Source organism: Ctenopharyngodon idella, chromosome 22, assembly GCF_019924925.1.
Source record: "Ctenopharyngodon idella isolate HZGC_01 chromosome 22, HZGC01, whole genome shotgun sequence".
NCBI lineage: Eukaryota > Metazoa > Chordata > Actinopteri > Cypriniformes > Xenocyprididae > Ctenopharyngodon > Ctenopharyngodon idella.
In genome coordinates this window covers 10,830,282-10,846,198 of record NC_067241.1, presented here as the reverse complement: position 1 = coordinate 10,846,198, position 15,917 = coordinate 10,830,282, and the positions used below count along the sequence as shown (strand labels likewise).

At 37.5% G+C, this 15,917-nt stretch overlaps 1 protein-coding gene across 5 annotated transcripts in view; it reads right to left on the bottom strand.

Annotated features, from left to right (window-relative positions):
- chchd6a (coiled-coil-helix-coiled-coil-helix domain containing 6a) overlaps positions 1-15,917 on the bottom strand; it is a 71,160-nt gene that overhangs the window by 32,344 nt on the left and 22,899 nt on the right. For 3 of the 5 annotated variants that reach the window (XM_051879530.1, XM_051879529.1, XM_051879531.1), the window contains 2 exons: positions 14,801-14,884; positions 4,501-4,571 (listed from right to left, as the gene is read on the bottom strand). In XM_051879530.1, the coding sequence (XP_051735490.1) occupies positions 4,501-4,571; positions 14,801-14,884 (155 nt within the window). The remainder of the gene's footprint in view (positions 1-4,500; positions 4,572-14,800; positions 14,885-15,917) is intronic. The other 2 variants (XM_051879533.1, XM_051879532.1) reach the window with 1 other exon arrangement.

Here is a 15,917-nt window from a genome sequence, read left to right as displayed (position 1 = left end):
CTGAGTAATTTTGTTGGAAATGAGGCTTAAGAAAGAATGGATTAGCAATTTCTAGTCTTTTAAATTTAAACTCAAAATCGATATTAAAATTGATCCAATTTTTACTTTAACCCACATTCTTAGTGTTTTTGTGTGCAATTAATCAGTGCATGTTGCTTAAAATTAAAGGGAACCGATTATGCCCTTTTTCAAAGTCTTGATTTTGTTTTCAGGGTGTACTAGAATAGGTTTTCATGCTTATATATATATATTTTACATTGTTGCAGCACCTTTCTTACCAATCAGTCTGTAATTCTCCATTTAGTTCCGGAATCCTTCTGAAAAGCACAATGTGCTCTGATTGGTCAGCTGGAACAGTGTGTTGTGATTGGTCAACCACTTCAAGTGTGTTTCGGAAATGATACGCACCTTACCATAACTGAGTTTCAACACACTACTAACGTAATGCAACCAGGCCTCGCTCCCCTTTTTGTGTATGCCTTGGGCGAAAATTATTTAAATGAGGAATATTGTGACATGTATGTTCCCGGAAGAAAGACTACAATCAGCGTTTCAGGGAGTTCAGAAACAGTGCGCACTAATATAGTGAATAACTTCCTTTGGAGTGACTGTGCACTGTAACTTTGCAGATATTTTTCATGCTCAAACAGCAAAATTAAAGAAAGCTGAAAATGTTAACAAGCATAATAGGACCCCTTTAAAAAATGTGGACCTCTGAATCTCTCATTAAAAATAAATAAATAAATAAATAAATAAATAAATAAATATAAAATCGGCAACAATTTTCCAATGGACATCACCAAACTTCCTTGTGTCAACCTTTTAATTCCAGACATCTGGCTCTATTCTGTCATGAAACACCCACTTTTTTCCTCTCATTTCACCATCTCATTACAAAAGTAAAAAGGGTTGCGAACACCATTTCATGTCGACTTTAAAGAGATGCTTCAGTCTGCTTTCGGCTCAGCTGTTTTAGTAAAAGAACAAGGTCATACACTACCAACAAAGACACACAAAACCTGAAGTAGTCATGTACAGATGTTCTTCTGTGCTCTGATTGGCAGATGAGACGTCCCCAGGGAGAAGCTCATTACCCAGGTGCCAACATCGTTTGTATAACCTCAAAGCACTCGCCTCTTTGCCATCTTTGCACCTACGACTGGCACTCACCGACAGCTGGTACAAAACCTGTGAGACTCAAGAGGGACAGGAGAGGAAACAAGCTAACACAAACACTTACACACCTAAATCACGTACACTCGATCTGACGATCTGAGCTCAATGGCGTGTTGCCGCGCTACACGATACCTCGCACTCTGGGACGGCCTTGCGAGATTATCGTTTCAAATCCCTCTTTAAATCTAGCACAAAGCATGCTGGGAGAGAATTAGTCACAAGCCATCTGCAGGTTTAACGGTCAAAAGTGTTATTTTTGTATTGTCAAACATGAAGGCAATTTTAAGTGTCGTCTGGTGAATTCAGGATTTAAATGTTTTGAATGATTGCCCTCCTTTCCAAAAAATTAGCTAACGCACAAAAGATCCCACAGTGCTTTGTTCTGCCAGACATAACAGAAGGGATCCAGAAGAAAAATGGCTTTCAAAAATATCTATAGAGCAAATCATTTTTATGTACAATCCATTCAAAACAGACCAATCACAAGCTCTGGGGATGATCAAAAATAGTATATAAAAAGTGGATTCTATGTAAAGACATCCACTAATCAGTCACCACTGTTATCATGGAAACAGAAATCAACCAAACAGGAAAAACTACTGGATTCTAGTTAAACTGCTACCAATATTTTTAGCAAATTTGTTGTCTAGGAAATGACAAAACATTAAAAGAACTATTAAGCTATGATAATACTAGGGGTGCACTGAAATTTCAGCTAGGCTGTAGAAAAATTTCATCCAAAATTCTTTGGAAATTTGAACATGTAAATGGTAACTGTTTATGCATATATTGAAAGCTAAGAGAAGTATTTTTTTAATTGAAAAGCACAGTAATAAAGAGCATTTACACTGTAAAAAATAACAGTAAATTTACAGTAAAAAAAAAATAAAAAAAAATGACAGCTGTGGTTGCCAGAACTTTACCGTAAAAAATACGGTAGCAATGTTTTAGGTTTTACAGGACAGCACTTAGTTTACTGTCTATTTTACAGTTCAAAACTGTATAATTTAAAGGTTTATATTGTAATAATTACGGTTCATAACTGTTTATTTTACACTGTAAAAAAAATTCTGTTAAATTTACGGTAAAAAATTTCATTAACTGATATAATGTTAATTTACCAACCTACTGAAGTACCAATATCTGTTTCGTACCTTTGTAATACACTGACAACCACCAAACACAGTGGTGATGAGAGTCACATGATGAATCAGAGTTCATCACAAGCTGAGAAGGACAATACTAATATATAGAACGTGCACACAGTGTCATTCACACAAACACTAAACACCATCATGGTAACACACATGAAATTTTAAAAATGCAATAAACATTAATTTAACAACATTAGATGTAACATAAAACCCTAATGTACATAACTGATGAGAAAAAAACTAAGAAAAACTTATTTCAACAACAATACATCAAATGTGAAGTGTCACACAGGGAATTGTGGGAATGTCAATTTACGTTTTTTTTCCACTGTAAATTATACAATGACTTATTTTTCACTCCCAAAAACTGTATTTTTGGAATACTTAACGGTATTTTACTCTGAAATTACATTAAATGTACCATTAGATCTATTACAGTTTTTTTACAGTGTACCCTAGCTTGAGCAGAGGCAGTTTACATGCGCTATGTATTTACATCCGAGCCATTGTGGGCGCTTTCGACGGTGGACAGGTCATCATAGCCACTCGGATTGATCTGCAGCCCCATTCGCAGCAGTGCGATGCACTGTATGTTGTGACACATTCTTTCCATAACCTTCTGTTGGCTCGGACCAAATGGGATGGCCTTTGTTGCCCTTGTGCATCGATGAGCCTTGGGAGCACAACACTCGGTTTGTGGTTTGTCCCTCCTCTGACCACTGTTGGTAAATTCTCACCACTGCTGACCAGGACCAACCCACAAGCCTGGCCATTTCAGAGATACTCTGACCCAGTCGCCTTGCCATACTTTGACAATGTGGCCCTTATCAAAGTCACTCAGTTCTTTATTCCCGCATCCATCCATCTAATCTACCCAGACCTTAATCGTTCTACCCAGAACGATATGCGCTTCAACTGTGACTGGTCATAATGTTTTTGCTCATCAGTGTACACCACTGTAAGTACAGTTCTGCTGCAATGCGCAATTCATTCCCTTATAAAAGATAAGGATGCAGTCTGAAAACTTTTTCTCTTTTTAACTAACAAAAAAACAAATGTGATAATGGTCTGATTTATCTTGGAGCAGGTTCGTTCAACGAATCTTCTGAAATGTCTATAGAGAAAACGAATGGGACAAATACATTCGGAAACTAGAGGTAGAAAGAGGTAGAGACAGAGTACTGTGGTGGAGACAGAAGAAAAATAGAGGGAAGGAGAAAACGTGATTTAAAAAAAAAAAGAAAAAAAAAAGTGAAAAATCCTTAGCAAATGGCGAGCAGCTTTGGGCGGCGGAAGGGTCATGGTGAGCTACAAACAATCTGCATTAATTACAGCTGCTGGAGATTCATTCGAACCTAGAGAGAACAAAATGCTTGTGTCTCCTGCATAGGAGAAAAGAAATTGGCTTTAATGAATCTCAAATGCAATTCAACCTTGCCAATTCCACATCCGGCTTCTGAGAGGTTGGAGAAAGACAGATAGCGACCACAACATGAAGTTGATAGCAAAGAATAATAATCAATGTTTGGGGGAGGGCTCTTCGGATGTTGCGTTTACGTTAATGAGAATCTGGCCGTTCATTCTGGCATGTTCTGCACCTTCCACATGCACTTACTTTCATTCTACCACTTGCCGAGAAGGGACAGAAATGACCTATCTCCATAGAAACCAGGCCATATTCCTTTGAAAGCAATGGAGCAAGGCTACGACGGTCCCTCGCTTTTGACCCCATCATCAATTATAGACTATTTCAGGAAGTAAACTAGAGGACCGCAGAAAGGCTTACCTTGCCGGCAACATGATCATTAATTTAATGAAACATCTTCAAGGCACTAAAAAAAATCTCATCTCTATTCAGGAAAGTCAAGGTTATTATGAGGCCGTTATCAGCCGGAACAAAATAAGGTTTTTTTTCAGGCGTGTTTGTTTAGTAAATGTCTGCAAACTCTGTGGTCTGTTCACTTTTACACCCACTTAACTAAAAAATTCTCTAATTTTGGTGACCAATTTTCTAAATAATCAATTAAAAAAAAAAAATAGTTGCAAGAAACTTTTGATTGTTCTTTAACACTAAATCCTACCTTGAACACAAGCAGATGTTGTTAGCGCTTATTTTAATCTTAAAATATTTGCATTATAATTAAGTGACAATTCTATAATCACTTCTTACTTTATATTGGCTTCACTTCTGGTTGCAGCAGTGTGAAACTGTTCAGCAGACATCCTGAAGCGTTCCTCATTCTGAAACACAAACAATAAAAATACTGATTACGAAATGAACCTTCATCTGAATATCTCAATAAACTGACTGCTAGAATGCAAGTGATGATAGAATGCAAGATTATAGAATGAACATAAAGCTGATAGAATAGAATAGAATAGAATTTTTTTTTTTAAATGATTGGTGATCTTATTTTGTAACCTTCATCTGAATATCTCAAACTGACTGCTAGAATGCAAGTGAGAGATTATACAATGAACATAAAGCTGATAGAATATAGAATAGAATAGAATAGAATAGAATTCTTTTTTTTAAATGATTGGTGATCTTATTTCGTAATCTTCATCTGAATATCTCAATAAACTGCAAGAAAGCAAATGAGGGATTATACAATGAACAAAGCTGATAGATTTGAATATAGAATAGAATTTAGAATATAGAACAGAATATTTTTTTTAAATGATTGGTGATCTTATTTCGTAATCATCTGAATATCTCAATAACTGACTGCAAGAATGCAAATGGGGGATTATACAATGAACAAAGCTGATAGAATATAGAACAGAATATAATATATTTTTTAAATTATTGGTGATCTTATTTCGTAATCTTCATCTTAATATCTCAATTAACTGACTGCTAGAATGCAAGTAGGGGATTATACAATGAACAAAGCTGATAGAATAGAATTTTTTTTACATGACTGGTGATCTTATTCTGTAATTTTTGCTGCATAAAAACAACAATTTCATTCAAAAATATAAACATTTCATAGTGATTCCAAACTTCTGTAGTGCAAATATTTTAAAAGGCTATGGGGAGAGAAAATGCATCTTGGGAAGACAATTATGGCACTTAAGAGAGTCACATCAAGACACTGAACACTCTCTTGTATATGTTTTCTGATTTCCCCTGTGCAGACAAAAAATGAAATGGAAAAGAGCTAAATGATGAGTGTATGAAGCTCCACTTATCCCAAAATCTATACCTAGTAAAAGTATACCAAGAGACCTTTGAAACTCTAGATCCTGAATTATTTAAAGTCAGTTAATAGTTTTCAGCTATTAATTCTACCTCTTGCAGTAGAAGAACATTTAGCTATTTAGGCACGATCACAAAGACAACTACTCTTAAATTGTTAAGGGTTCTAATGAGGCGTTACACTTTGTGGGGACACCTTTCTCAGATTCTGATGCTATGAACATACAAAGCCATTTACAGTACATGCAAGAAACCAAACAAATGTTATAATTTAAAGGATTTATTAAAAAAAAAAAAAAAAAAAAAAATGTAGTTACCTATGACCATTTCCCACACTCTCTCTCTGAATGAAACACTTCTTTTTAATGCTGTGCCATTGAAGTCACTATGAAATCAAAATTGACAATTCCTGTTTTTTCATGGAATATTGCAGTATTTATTATAAATGATTTATCCGTGCACGTCATTATTTTTTTTTTAAATTATTGTGCCCTTCTTTAATCAAGATAACCTCCCCTCCCTCTTGCTATGACGTTTCTTCTCTTCTCTGATGATGTTTACTGGCACGAGGGTGGGACAACCTGTCATTCACATGAGATCAACCAATAGCAAACCATAACCACCCAATGATCCAATCAATTCCCGATTTCTCTTACAGTAAATCACATGAAGCAAAAATATTGATAACTCTTCCTGCACTCTAGAGATTTTTGTCCAAATCAAATGTTTAAATCTACTGGCTATTTTTAAAGAAAGGAAAAAAGCCAAATGCCCTTCCCAGACTTCCTGTTTCAAAAGGAAATACAACAAAGCGAATTGCTTTCGTCAAGCCTCTGACTCAGTATGGGCGGGCCAATTTTACCATGCGGTAATGTATTCATAAAAATGCTCTCCATCACCAGCAACATTATCAAATGACTAAATCTCATTCTACAGGCATCTTAACGCTGTAGAAAATGTTAAACACCATGTGGGCGGATCGTTCATCATATGCAAAATAAAGAGTGAAAACTGTTGAGTATGATGCAGTCTAGCAGGATTACCGACACACTGACCCAAATACATTTCCTGAATCCCTTTATCCTTTCGGGGAGCAATCCCTGACAGATCTTCAATTCAGGGTCATTTTCATGCCAGCGGGAAACACTTAATGCTGTAAAACAAAACTAATCCTCAATAACAAGAGCTTTCCTGCCAGGGCCAGTGAGCTTAGAACCCTAATTCTGTAAATGAAAAACACGTATGGATCTGAAGCAATTGTTGAGATTAACATGGGACCTTTGGATACTTTCAAAGTCTTTGACATTTTCCATGCCTTCACTGCAAGATAATGATATCTGACCATCATCACAGCTGCTATACAGCAGTTGACACTGGATGCATTTATGCTAGAAATGAACAAGTGACTCTAAATGAAAACACAGAAGGGAAAGATAAGGGTTACCGAAATGAAAAACCCCTCTCGCATCCTTGCATGCATTAGCACAGAGCGTCCCTTCCTGTAGCATCGCAGCAGGAAGGGATTTGTTCGTTATAATCACGCAGCTGGCACCTGCTTTGTCATTCTCCTCTTTGCCTGGCACTGCCCGTCAGTGACACCCTCGCCTTTCAGTCACAGCCGCTGCATTTCTAATCCAATCAGCATTTTAATCTGTATCGGGCAGCTATGCTTCACTGCAGGATGCATTTGCTGCAAGACTTCCTCCTAAGGACGAGCACTTCCTGTGACAGACAGGGATCAGCACTGGGGAATCTATGGACCCAAAGCATTAACCATCCTTTATGACTGTAAACCGTGTTAGTGTACTATCAAAAAGAACCTTCAATTTTAGAACCGTGGCATAGTTGTTAGCACACATGTTCCAGATACTCAGGCTATGTACACACGTTAAAGACTGTGGAGGATGTAGGTTTGAATCCTAAAAGCAAAAAGAGTAAAAGTAAACTGATAAAGCATATTGGTTAGACGGTTATATTCTGTAGTACGTACACAGAATAAAGTACTAGGAACAGGGATTGCATCTGGGGCCTATTGCATAAGGTACAACCTATCCTAGTAGTGGCATAAATAGGCAAGATACAATTTACAGACTATTAAATATTTGAGTGCTGCACCATTAAACTTAGTTAAAATGTAATCCCAATTTATTTGATGAAAATAACATAACATTTATTTCCATCAAGAAGTGCATCAATTTTTGGTCAAGATTTTGTATTGACAATGCAAGAGGTGAGCACTCTGTAAAGTCTCCTCCAGCACATCCCAAAGACTTTCAATGAATTTAAGGTCTGGACTTAGTGGTGCCAATTCATGTGTGAAAATATTTCTTCATGCTCCCTCCCAACCCCAATTTGAGCCTGGTAAATCCTGGCTTTGTCTTCCTGGAATATGGAAATGATACAGCTTCCTACATGGTTGTTTAAGAAATGAAAAGCTACACACTTCATCAATTAGGGTTAGAAGAACTGTTGCCAAAAATATATAACATGCTAGAAACATAATAATCACAGCAATAATGATCCAATCTTAGACTCTTAATGAGTATGAGCTGAACAAAGTGCTTCCATCCACATCCATCCATCATAAACGTGTACTCCACACGGCTCCGGAGTGTTAATAAAGGCCTTCTGAAGCGAAGCGATGCGTTTGTGTAAAAAAAAAAAAAAAATACCCATATTTAAACAAGAACACCTCTTGCAGTTCACAAAGCTTACGCTACGTCATGCACCTTCGCTATTAAATGGAAAAAGTGTAATTGAGGCGACGCCAGTTTACACTTTCTTCGTAACTTGCGTACGGAAGGCAGTCTGGCGGAAGCTCGATATTTGACTTCATAACTTGTTATATATGGATATTTATTTTACACATACGCATTGTTTCGCTTCAGATGGCATTTATTAACACTCCAGAACCGTGTGGAGCACATATTTATGATGGATGGATGTGGATGGAGGCACTTTGTTCAGCTCATACTCATTGAACCCTATCACTGCCATTATAAAGCTCGGATGCGTCAGGATATTTATTAATATTTCTGCAATTATGTTCATCAGAAAGAAGAAAGTCATATACACCTAGGATGGCTTGAGGGCGAGTAAAGCTTGGGCTAATTTTCATTTCAAAGTGAACCAATCCTTTAAGCAACAACTGTTTTCAACATTGATAATAATAAGAAATCTTACTTGAGCACCAAATCAGCATATTAGAATGATTTCTGAAGGATCATGTGACACTGAAGACTGGAGTAATAATGCTGACAATTCAGAAAATTCAAATATATTAAAAAAGAAAACAAATTGTAGAAATTTGCATGGGGCCTTTGGATACTTCCAAAGCCTTTATGACATTTTTCATGCCTTTATTGTAAGATAATGATATCTGACCATCACTATGGATTTATGCTCGAAATGAACAAATGACTATTTCAAATTGTAATAATTTTTCACAGTATTACTGTTTTAATGTATTTTTGATCAAATAAATGCAGCCTCGGTGAGCATACAAGACTTAAATAAAATAAAAACACTATGAACAATGCAGGTCAGGATCTGTTTGATCTATTATGTCAGAAAAATGTATCTATTGTGTCAGAAAGGCCTTGTTTATATCTTAAAAGACATGTCCAGATTTCCTTGTGGGCGATTAAATAACTGAATCAAGCCAGATCCATAAATATGAAAAGTTGATAAGGCTGAATAAGCAGACGCAACATAACCAGACGTTTTGTCAACGCATCAGCATTTACTTTTTGCATTAGCCTACTGAGATGCAACACAGCAAAAATGTATGCAAAAAGTCCTCTTCTTGATTGTAATGCTGCTCCACCTCCTTGCTTCTCGCCATTACAGAGTCAACGAGCTATTACACCCCTGCAGCCCCTGACATAAGTGTACACCCAACACAGCATGATGAATGGAATAAAGTATAATTCTGCTTAAGAATTATAAAACTGAAATATTAAATACTTTGAAGTAAATGAATTTTAGATTTGGCAGTGCTGGTGCCCCAGGCCAAAGAGGGCCAGAGATCTTCCGCTCTCCACTCCGTCCAGGTGAAGCCTGCCGCAGCCTTCTTTTCTAGAAGGAGGGCTCCCGTTGACAGCACGTCAGCCCGGCTGCCAGGTTTTCAGGAGGATTATTATCTTGTACCCACGCTCAAGTGCTTTGCAACTAGTGACAAGGGGGAAAGAGCGAAGCGGGGGGGGGGAGGCTAAAACGGCGGGGCAATAAAAAAAATCTTGTATAGCGAGTGTGAAGCAGCTAAGAGCGGGACGCAGACATGAGTGGAGAAGCTTTAGCGGGATTAGGGAGCGCCAGCGCTAATTCAAAACGGTGGCGGAATGCTGCTGTTTACAGCTTTCGCTTTTAGCAGCGCTAACTCACCGTCTTTGGCAGAATTTATGGATGTTAGGCGATTATGTGTGCCACCTTCAAAAAGAAGTGGGGGGGGGGGGACGCAACGTTTGCTGCGATAAAAGGCGTTCCCCACTTGCGCCGTGGAGAACGTTCCTGCGGTGGCTCGCCTGCGCTGCAGAGATAGACTTCTTCAGCCCCACCTGCCATCGACGGGAAACGGGAGAAGCAGGATGGATACACCACACCTCTCAGAGGTCTGTCATGAAGATACCCCCCTCCAAACCCATACCAACAGAGCCTCCCCCGCCCAAAACCCCATGCTGGGGTAACAGCAGTCTGAGCAGACATGCCAACTGCCTGCATTATCCCACTCCCGTGGTCTGACTGTGTCACACGGCAAGTAAAGCCTGACTGCAAACACTCTGTGCGCCTTTTATTGCCAGCTTCTGATCCCTTTGGCAAACGGCGCTTTCTTGTAATGAGGTAAATATAAATACTGGGGCATCTGACACACTGGGTTGATCCTATTTGCTATTAGACAGAAGATAGCTCGTCTGTAACCTCAATGTGTGCGAGATAGCGAGTGTGTATGTGTGTGAACGTGTGTATAGATGGGAGGGGAGCTCCCAATGTAGAATGTTTATTTATGATGATCGCACAGTAATTAGCACTGGGTCGCCATTAATCCTCACAGCCTGTGTCTGCCCTGAGCCAGCGACGGAGATTGACACAATGCGGACCACCCCCTCGTGCCCTGACGGAATACTTGTGGCATAAATTTAGTTAACCGTTTCCGTACCACCTATGTAAAATACTTTGTTGGACTTTGAATCAGGGATGTGTGGCATTCAGATTTTAATTGAGAACGTCTTTTACATTCAGTTCCTGAATTTGAATTTGAATGTAAGGAAGAGTAGTTAAAATGAATTGAAATAAAAAGAAATTAATTTAACTCATTTTTAAATAAGAAAAATAACACAATCTAGACAGACAGACCAATAGATAGACAGACAGACAGACCGACAGACCAATAGACAGACAGACAGACCTACCAATAGACAGACCTACCAATAGACAGACCTACCAATAGACAGACCTACCAATAGACCCTTTTCACATTTCTGGGTTTCTCAGAAGGGGAAGTCGTCATAGTTGGGTAAAATTCTATAGCGGTGAATGAGAGAATACATTAAATATATTTTTTGTTTCCATTTGCTCAAATAGCAAAAGAAAAACTCCACAATACTGTTTTCACAACTTTTAAAAAAGAGGAAAAAAAAAGAAATCGATTGATAACGGCAGTCAGAAGAGAGAAAGATGTCATTTTTACTGTCACTCCCATAGCTGCTGTATTAGAAACACCCTCACAGCAACGTTAACTAGATTTTTGTAATTTGATGCAAAGGTAATATAATACTAAGTATAGTGTTATAAATGTACCTACGTACCTACGCAGGATTTACGATATCGATGACCGTTAAAACGCGTCATCACAGTCTGTGAAAAGGGTCCATAGACAGACAGACAGACCTACCAATGGACAGACATACCAAAAGACAGACAGACCGACCAATAGACAGACAGACAGACCAATAGACAGACTGACCAAAAGATAGACAGACGGACAGACAGACCTACCAATAGACAGACAGACAGACTAATAGATAGACAGACAGACCAATAGATAGACAGACAGACCAATAGATAGACAGACAGACAGACAGACAAACAATAGATAGACAGTCAGACCAATAGATAGACAGACAAACAGACCAACCAACAGACCGACCAAAAGACAGACAGACAGACCGACTGACCGACCGACAGACCAATAGACAGACAGATTGACAGACCAATAAACAGACAGACTAATAGATAGACAGATACAGACAGACAGACCAATAGATGGATAGACAGACATCTAGACAGATAAAGAGACTGCAGTGGTTGAGTCACTATTTCCCAGAATGAACAGCAATATTTGAAATAAAATAAACTTTTATGGGCCAGGGTGGAAAAACGCTTCACTTCCTAGAACGCATTACCTGAGCATGTGCTCTAACTGCTATGCCAAAGCTCCATATTCAATCAAAATGAACAGTATTCACTTTATACCTTCCCATACAAGGACTAACGTCCAGTGAAATATTAGTAACGTAGATTTAATATAAACGGACAAAATGGAAAACGGTGCTTGGAAGTGTATTATAAATCTGTCTCCGGCTCAAAATGAAACATGAATTAAGTCTGAAAGACAGTGGAGTGTAAATCTGCTGCCTGCGAACAACGTTAACTGTACACCGTGGAACAAATCCCCTCTTTTCAGAGACACAAGCGTTAAATTATCAGCCCGGCAAAGCCACCATGGATGCCGTCCCAGTGTTAATATTTCCCTTTGCAATCCTTTGTTTTCGCATCATAATGAAGCATGTACCCAAAACATTCATCTCCATCTCCTTCCCCTGAATCACTGGACCCAAAGTGAATAAACAAAAAGGCAATTCTTCAAGCCAGTGAGTGAGCAACCCTCTTAGTACAGCTTATATGAACAAAGCAAGAGAAGCTGAACAAAGTGAGGGAGTCAAATAGAGAGGAATTATCTCTCTAAAGCTGTCAAGGTGGCTAGGTTATTCTCTTGTTCTGAATATAGCGTATGATAGAGAGAATACAAATATTGCATTTAATGCCATATTCTTTAGTCACTGAATATAAAACGACACCACACATTATTATTAATGGAGGAACAGTCTTGCGGTTTATGTTTTGTTCCAAACACTGCATTCAACCAAATTTGTTTGACGTCACTAAACAACAACGTTATGATGTTTTGTTTTACTGAGGTTCTTCAAATATTGCATTCTAGGAAATATGGTGATTCAATTATGGTAATCAACCAAATTCGTTTTGTTTTACTACGCAACTAAAAAATGTATGGGGACTCTTATTTTGAAATCTTTGCTTTACTACTTCCAGCTACTCAAACAGATGAGGGAGATAAAATATGCACTTTTACACCCATCTGAAATATACAACAATATAAACACCATAAAGTAAAAATTGTCATAACTCATAAACAATAAATCATAAGCAATCGCTCAGCTTTGGTATTCAATAATTGCAAACTCTGAAACAATTCTGCAGAACGTGCAACAGCCCCGTGTTTTTAACATGCACCTCTCAAATTTAATTTAATCATATCCCTTTGAAGTTTAATAATCTTATGAAGTCATATCGAGATTACTGCTTTTCTGCCCTCAAATTTAAGACCTATTAAAATGATAATTAAGACTTTTTTATACTAAGATATTAAAGACTTTTTATGACCATACGATTTATAAAACTGAGTTTAAGGCTTTTATGGACCCACAGAGACCCAGAATATTTGAAGAATCTCTGCTAAAAGAAAATTGTAACCCATTTGTTTAGTAACCACAAACAAATTTCATGACTGCAGTGGTTGAATCACTTTATTCCCCAGAATGTACAGCAATATTTGAAATACTCAACCAAAATCGTTTAATATTACAACACAACTACGTCACAATGTTCTTCATCAGAGATTCTTCAAATAATGATTTGCAATCTGCAAAATAACGACTTAGCCACTATAAACAACCAAATGTTAAACATTTCTTTGGCAGTGGCTCTTCGAAAATTGCTGTGCATTCTGGGAAATAAGGTGACTCAACCACAGTAGATCAACCCTCTTTGGACACACTGAAGCTTAAGTTGCCATTGGCTAGTAAATGTATTATTTTACTCTCCAGACTTTTTATAGGGAATGCAAGAACAATAATATTTATTTACTGTAATGTGAGTATTTGTAATTCGTTACTTCACATCCCTGGAAATAAGGTAACTCAACCACATGAAAAATGCCTTTTTTTTTTTTTTTTTTTTTTTTTTTCACGGACAACCACTTCCATACATACAGCACGGCCACAGTTACACATTGGGCCATTTTCCTACGGCATGTTGGTAAAGAGGGGAAAGAAGCGAATCTCACTTTTTTGCCTGCTGCATGCAGTCGATAAGACCTCAGAGAGAGCGTAGGAAAAAAATGGGGGAGGGAGTGCAAGAGAGAGAAAACGAATGAGGGGGGACTGAGGAAAATCACAAATCTTGGAGAGCGACTCTGACTTCATTTGCCAATAGCTGAATGGTTTTGAGGCTTTGGCTAAAGCACTTTCTGCACCATTGCCCCTTGCCGCGCCGACCAAGCCCTTTCCATTTAACGTAACTTTATTCGTTTTTTTTACACCAATGGGGGTTAATCAAGGTGTGAACCCAGCGGATAAAGGCAGTTGGCGTTGCTGCCCATCCAAATGGAGCCAATGCACTTCAGATTCCCACTTCAGTGCTGTTTGAACCATTATGATCTCTGTCCAGTCATTTACAAAGGATAGATGGCTGAAGGTATAGGGCAGTGGGAAATAGCCCTGCTTGGGCATTATCTCTCTCTGAAAGTGACTGAACGTGGCAGTAGAGGATAAACTGTGCTTTCATCCTCAAATATTATGGCGCAACAAGAATTGTGTACAAACAGAGGCGTCTCGTCTTCAACAACTATAGCCATGCGTGAAGCGGAAAAAACGACAACAGCATGGAAACAAGTTCTTAACCACCCACTGATCCTGAGTCTGCTTATGCATACCTTTCCTTGAGGCTCCGCAACATAACTTTTATTTCTCGAAAATGTCAGGGATCAACTGTGAAAATTATATGGGAAGACAGAACTTAAAAGCCAGACATTTCAAAGGTTTCCCGAGAAATGGAATAGATGCCGTACCATGGTATTTGATCATTTACACACTAAAACCATAAGTATCAGAGAGCCATTTCATCAGTATTTAGCATGTAGAAAAATATCATGAAATTGGAAAGAATACCAAACTGACAGGAAGACACCAACCTTCTTCTCTAGATTTGTGATCTGTTCTTTGTAGAAAGCATCCAGCGCCTTCAGCTCCGCCTCCTTCTTCTCCAGCTGTTTCCCCTGCAATGAATGAGTTTTGTGTCATTCAATTGCTCATCTTCGTAAATTCCAGGGCTGTTGCAAAATTTTGTTTTGTAAATAAAAAAATATTTTTAAAAAAAATACATGTAATTTTTTTAAAATAAATATTTTAATCAAAAAAAAAAATTAAATAAAAAAAATGTTAATGCTTCTAGCAAATACGAAAAAATAAATAAATAAATTAAAATAAATAAATAATTTATTATTTATTGAGTATTACTTTTATTACTATTGAGTATTTAATTTTTATTATTTATATTATTTATTGACCATTGCAAAATTTAGCTTATTGTAAATTTTATTTTTTGTAAAGAAAAAAATATTTTATTATATATATATATATATATATATATATATATATATATATATATATATATATATATATATATATATATATATATATATATAAAATTAATTATTTATTTTTTGGTTAAGCCAGTTAAATTGTTGGCAGTGCAAGTAAGAATCTGAACTACTGAACTAACTTTCCAGCAAGGAAAAAAATTATTGATGAAATTCTAACTTAGAAATAAACGTGAGGCAAAACAAAAAGCGACACACGGCCCAGACTCAAGCCCTGTGATCTAGTTGGTGATATTAATTTCCAAAAAAAAAATTTAAACCATAAGGCTTATAAGCTTAGGACATTGAAAGTACAACTGTCATCTTTGGAATTTCACTATTTGCTGGCATTTCTAGAAGATTCATCAAGGTTTTCAGATTTTTGGGCAGTGAATTAGCCAATGCTTTCGGCAACATATGTCCCAACTGGTCCAAAACTGTTGACCAAACTCAAGAGAGGCCGGACGTAGATTGTCGCACAGTGCAGCTTCACTCAAACAGCATGGAGCAAAAGCTCTTAAAACCGTTCTGCCCACTCTGCCAGAGACTTTAGGAAATGGACAGCTGGTGTAAGATTTTCAGCCCTCGAAAAAAGCATTGAGGAGGATTTACAACATGGAGGGATTCCAAAAATAAACAGAGAAAGTGAGGACACAAGATAACGACATAC